The sequence below is a fragment of the Nanorana parkeri genome, unplaced genomic scaffold (assembly GCF_000935625.1).
Source record: "Nanorana parkeri isolate BGI_ZX_2015 unplaced genomic scaffold, ASM93562v1 scaffold134, whole genome shotgun sequence".
Taxonomy (NCBI): domain Eukaryota; kingdom Metazoa; phylum Chordata; class Amphibia; order Anura; family Dicroglossidae; genus Nanorana; species Nanorana parkeri.
The window spans coordinates 1,906,939-1,912,452 of NW_017306402.1; the positions used below are offsets into that span (position 1 = coordinate 1,906,939).

At 42.5% G+C, this 5,514-nt stretch overlaps 1 protein-coding gene across 1 annotated transcript in view; it reads left to right on the forward strand.

The window, feature by feature from the left end:
• The window catches only part of LOC108784953 (protein ADP-ribosylarginine hydrolase-like), a 24,616-nt gene extending 23,421 nt beyond the window's left edge, over positions 1-1,195 (forward strand). Inside the window, exon 4 of the mRNA XM_018553906.1 lies at positions 733-1,195. Within this exon, the coding sequence (XP_018409408.1) occupies positions 733-1,168 (436 nt within the window). The 3' untranslated portion in view covers positions 1,169-1,195. The remainder of the gene's footprint in view (positions 1-732) is intronic.
• Positions 1,196-5,514: the final 4,319 nt, after the last annotated feature.

Below are 5,514 nucleotides of genomic sequence, written 5' to 3' on the forward strand. Positions count from 1 at the left end.
CGGTACCATTTGATCCGCGGACCAGGGGTTGGGGAACACTGATTTAAAGGGCTTCTGTGAATTTGGCTCATCATTTGAAGACCTTAAATGCCTTTTAAAATTTGTGAATTGTCTGGATCTCTTCTGTCATGTATGCTTCTCCCTGCTTGTCAGTGTTTTATCTGAGTATATATGCTCTGCTAAGTGTTCATACCCGGCATCATTCTGTGCTGGGACTAAGTAACTCTGAGCATGTGCGGGAGTTACATCATCCTGGCCCAGCCAACCAAGATGATGGAAGACTCCAAACCCAAAATAAGACCAGGTGACGATGAAAGCGAGGAGAACAATGGCTCTCGCATTGTTGGAGAAGGTCATTCACAAAGTATGTCTGCAATATTGTGCCAATATGCTTATGTTCAGCATACTTGCACATTATGGCAAAAGCTTCCGGGGGCCCGAATATTGCTAAGCGGTTTAGTTGCGGGTTAAATATGTTTATTTTAGTCATGTGACTGTAATTTTCAAATCTCATTGTACTCAAATGAAACCATAGGGGTTTACAGTGTGAATCCCATGATCCCCTTGGATTGAGTATTGTGACCATTGCAGCCCCTTGTTTGCTCAACTTATTCCACTTGTTTTACATTGTTACAAATATTGCATGTGCCCATCAAACATATACAATATAATAAAAGTAAAGAAAATATTCAATAGACATTCTCTTATTCCTTACATCACTTACATTTGTAGGTCCTATTTTGAAGACCAGTGGAGGACATACCTTACAGAAAGGGGCATTTCGGATGGAACATCTCAGCCAACATTCCCAGAGAAGTACGATGTAAAAGAACGAGATACATTTTATACTTCACACAGCTTTAGCGGATGGGCTGGAAGCGCTGGTCACGATGCCCCCATGATTGCTTACGATGCCATTCTTGGTTCTGGAGACAACTGGACAGAACTTGCTGATCGGGCTTTTTTTCATGGCGGTGATAGTGATTCCACAGCTGCCATTGCTGGTGCCTGGTGGGGAGTCATGTATGGTTTCAAGGGGGTCCCCAAGGCCAACTACAAGAATTTGGAATACAGAGATAGATTAGAAAAGCTTGGAAGAGATCTCTACCACCTCACACAGAAGCGGGAACAGCAAATTCAAATTCAGGGTACAGGGCAAAAGGATTGAACGTGACTGCTTCTTTCCTATGCCGACAAGCTTAAAATAGGAATCAAATCTTTTTATGTTGCAGTATTCAACCTAGTAATGATTGGATTATAAAGGCAGTGTATGTTTCACTAATATTTCTGATCATTTTCAAGATTTTGATATATTTCTGTGCTTACAATATTGGTGTTTATGCCTTTTTATTCAATATTCCTTTTGCTTAAAGAACAAAGAAGGACCTGCACCGGCACTGCAAACGTTAATGCTCATTTTCGCCTAGGGACCAAAAGAGAAAAGTTATATTCACCCGACCCTCCGAGCCAGCTTGTTAGACCGGTCCTTCCAGCTTCTTTTCCCCTCCATTGCCGTAGTACATTCTATATACAATGTATAGGACGGGAGGACGCTAAGGAACATACCAACCCTTCAGCATAGGAGAAGACTGGCTGGAGAGAGCGCTGTCATGGCCGGCTCTAAGGCTCGGGTGAGTATAACTGTTTTTTATTTGAGTCCCAAGATGAAAACGAGCAGTTAACCCTTGCAGTGTTGGGGAAGCCTCACTGCAAGAGTTCATTTTTTCCCTCAGAGTTGTTCTTTAATCCTGCGCAAGTATACGCACAATATCAAAAATAACATTTTATATCTTAAAAAATTACTAGCGCTTATATGTTGGGAATGAAGCTGCTCCTTATTCCAGCTGTTTAACCTTATGGCAATTTTGCTTATTTAGCGTGTCTATTGTTCACGTGTCTATTTCCATTCAACAGGGTGCATGAGTTTTACTGCATAAAAATATATTTCTGGTAGGAATCCAATCATTCCTATATGGCTATTTCTATGTACTGCAGCCTAGTGCGTTTTTAAAATATGGAACATACTACATTTGCACAAATTAAAGGAGAGCTATGAGGTGAGTGAAAATCACTCAGCCTCATAGTTCGAGCCGACATGTGACAATTAAACTGTCACACGTCGGCTCAATAGATCGCTCCTACCCCTGCAGAGAGCTGTGATTGCCACTCATGGCTCCCTGCAGGGATCCCCCCCCCCCCCCCCCCTCCCCGCTCCTATCCTCCAGCATTGGCTGGCGGAACGGACGGAGAAGGGGCGGGTACAGCTGGCTCTGCCTGTAGATAAGCCAGCTGTCAATCACGCAGCTGGGTGGATCTCGACAGTAATGTCGGGATCCGTCCTGGCTGTGGTTTCATACGGAGCTTTGGGTCACAGGAGGGCTAGTTTGTGTTCTCCCGTGACCCTGAGGAGAACTATGGGGAAAAATACTTACCCCATAGTTCTCCTTTAAGTAGGTCAATGGAAATGAATGGTAAATGCATTGCACCAATCTGCCATGGATGCATGTATGTATCGTGCAGATTGGTACATTTCTAACAAATACCTGGGTTTCTATTGCATTTTGCATAATTTTACATAATGCAGAGCAAAATAAAGAGACCCCGTTCCTTCCAAACCATCTACAGTATACTCACCTTTCCAATGCTTACTCCTGTTTCTGTCACAGCCAGTTACAATGCATAGCGCTTCCAGGCATGGGAAAGTATGTGATCTCCTCCCATGTGATAGTGTTTGTATCTAGCAGCCAATCTCTAAACCCAAGCACTGGTACATGAACAAGGGAGCAATGTCATTGTGCTCCATAGTCGCTGTCACCTGTGAATTTAGTGTCAGCAGGGATGGAGACAGGAACAGGAAATGTGGCTGTCTGAGGGGGGGGGACTTTTACAAAGTGTAATATTATGGATGGGTTTCAACTTTTTAGCAGTGTGTGAAAAGAGAAATTAATATAGAGATTGTCACCAGCACACCAGAAACGTCAACATCAAAACGCCTTTTCTGACGTTGGTCGATCATGAAATCGCTGGAAAAAAAAGCAAAGTTTCGGGCCCTTCATCATGTATTGTGATGATCACATGTGCTTTTATGATGGACCAATTTCAGTAAAGGTGTTTTGATGATGAAGATTTTGGTGTACTAGTGACCCTCTGTGTTATATTCAGCGGCTCCATCCTCTTGTCACTAGAGCACCCACCAAGAGACAACAGGGGATATACCTGTTAGGTGTGCGATGGGGTATCTGCAATGAAAAGATAAATGGACTCAGATGCAAAAGAAAAAGGATATCGTATACATTTATTTAAAGAGTAACATATAAAAAAGTGTTTCATAGAAAACAGCTTAGCTGTGATTGGATCAGCGGAGCCCCCACATATCCCTCTGCTTGGTATCGATGACTTTCAGGCAAGTACGGCACTGTTTAGTTATCCTGGCATGGGCTGAAGATTATGTGAACATTACCCCTTCACATGGGTATTAAAAATGCTGTGTACAGATGCATTTAGTTTTGTACGCAGTAGTATGGATGTCTAAGGGCCCACTGACAATGCTGCACCTGGCAACGTAATCTTGTGCTGCGTTCATCAACGTACAGAAAACATAGGACACAGCTGCATCTGGGGCCATACATTTCAGCATTATTTATGCTGGTCACATATTAACATTTGTTCTAAACTTTACATGCAGACCACATACTGCATATACGCAACCTGTTGGCTGCGGCCGCTGACATGTGGGCATGTCAATGCTAACACTGTTTTACACATGGTTGATACTTATATGTTGGCCCTGAATGAGGCATTTGCACAGTGGTAGTGCATGTTCAGAATAACAGGCCTTCATCATTCAGAATTGGCCTAGGTCATTCTGTGCATGCATCGCTGCATGAATGACTCATTCAGGGCCAACATGTAAGCATCAGTAGTGTGTAATTAGTAGTGCAGGCCCACTGGCCACACATTGCTGATATTGCATGTCGGCTGGTGGCACCCAGTAGGCTCCATTAACGCTGTTCATTGTTATGGCTGGTTGAATACTGCACTACAATATTTGCCTTATTAAACCTGTTGTGGGGTTTTTTTTAATGATTTTTAAGAGGTTTTTTTTGTTTTTATTCAATTAAAAAAACTTCAGACCCCATAATCAGAGATATCTGTAGTAAAGACCATTCCTGTTGCCCATAGCAACGGATCAGAGGCTGTTGAATGTACACTGAGTGGCCAGATTATTATGACGTTTGTAGGCAAATTAGCTATAATTTCGCGCTGAAGTTGCTAGAGGGCCAGACCTTGTTGTTTACCACGACAGTAGAAGAGATTATTTTCTGAAGATATGGGTAAACAACGCGATTTTAACAGCCTTTGAACGTGGGATTATTGTTGGCGCCCGGAGCTATGGAGCGAGTATCAGCAAAACAGCAGAATTCGTTAAATGTTCAAGAGCAGCTGCTGTTAAAAGTGTTTAACCACTTGCCGTCCGCCCGTTGTAAAAAAAACGGACAGGTAAAATAAGATTAGTTGATATGAGTAACAACCACGATTTCTCATTCGTATACTTTGAGTCCTGGGGCATTTTGCTTTTTATCACCCTGGTTCAGCCTAAAAAAAAAAAAAATCTATCTTGATTATGGGCTGGTGATTAAATTAAAATTATAACTAGAGTAACCTAAATGACATTTATAATTGTAAATATCTTATTATGTTAATTAAAAGTGCATTAAATTGTGTGTGAATTGGATCTCTTTGAGGTTTTCCATCCTTTTATATCACCTTGATCTAATGTAAGCGCATATGTTTCATCATGCAACTCTATAAATGGCTCATTAATAAAGCAGCAGTGCGGCCTTACTGCGATAAAAAGACATTTCTATAAACCACAGCGCTGTGCATTATAAAGGGATTTAGGAGTCACGAAAAGGCAAGCAAAGTCTCACTCAAATTAACAAATGGGGGGGTGTAAAAGAAGCTGGGAGGAAGAGAGCCCAGTCATGTGACCTAGCAGTCATGTGACTGGCCTCTCCAATGGATGGGAGACAGATTTCTAATACAATGGGCACATGAGCATCAGAACTGGACCATGAAGTAATGAAAGAAGGTCTGGTCTGATGAATCATGTTTTACATCATGTGAATGGTCGTGTGTGTCGCTTACCTGGGGAAGAGATGGCACCAGGATGCACTATGGGAAGATGGCAATGTGGCAGAGGCAGTGTGATGCTTTGGGCAATGTTCTGCTGCAAAACCTTGGGTCCTGCTATTCATGTAGATGTTACTTTGACACGTACTACCTACCTAAATATTGTTGATGGTCAAGTACACCCCTTCATGGAAATGGTATTCCCCGATGGTAGTGGCCTCTTTTAACAGGATAATATGCCCTGCCGCACTGCAAAATTGGTTCAAGAATGTTTGAGGTGGTGACTTGGCCTCCAAATGCTCCAGACCTCAATCCAATCAAGCAACTATGGGATGTGCTGGAAAAACAAGTCCAATCCATGGAGGCCCCACCTTGCATCTT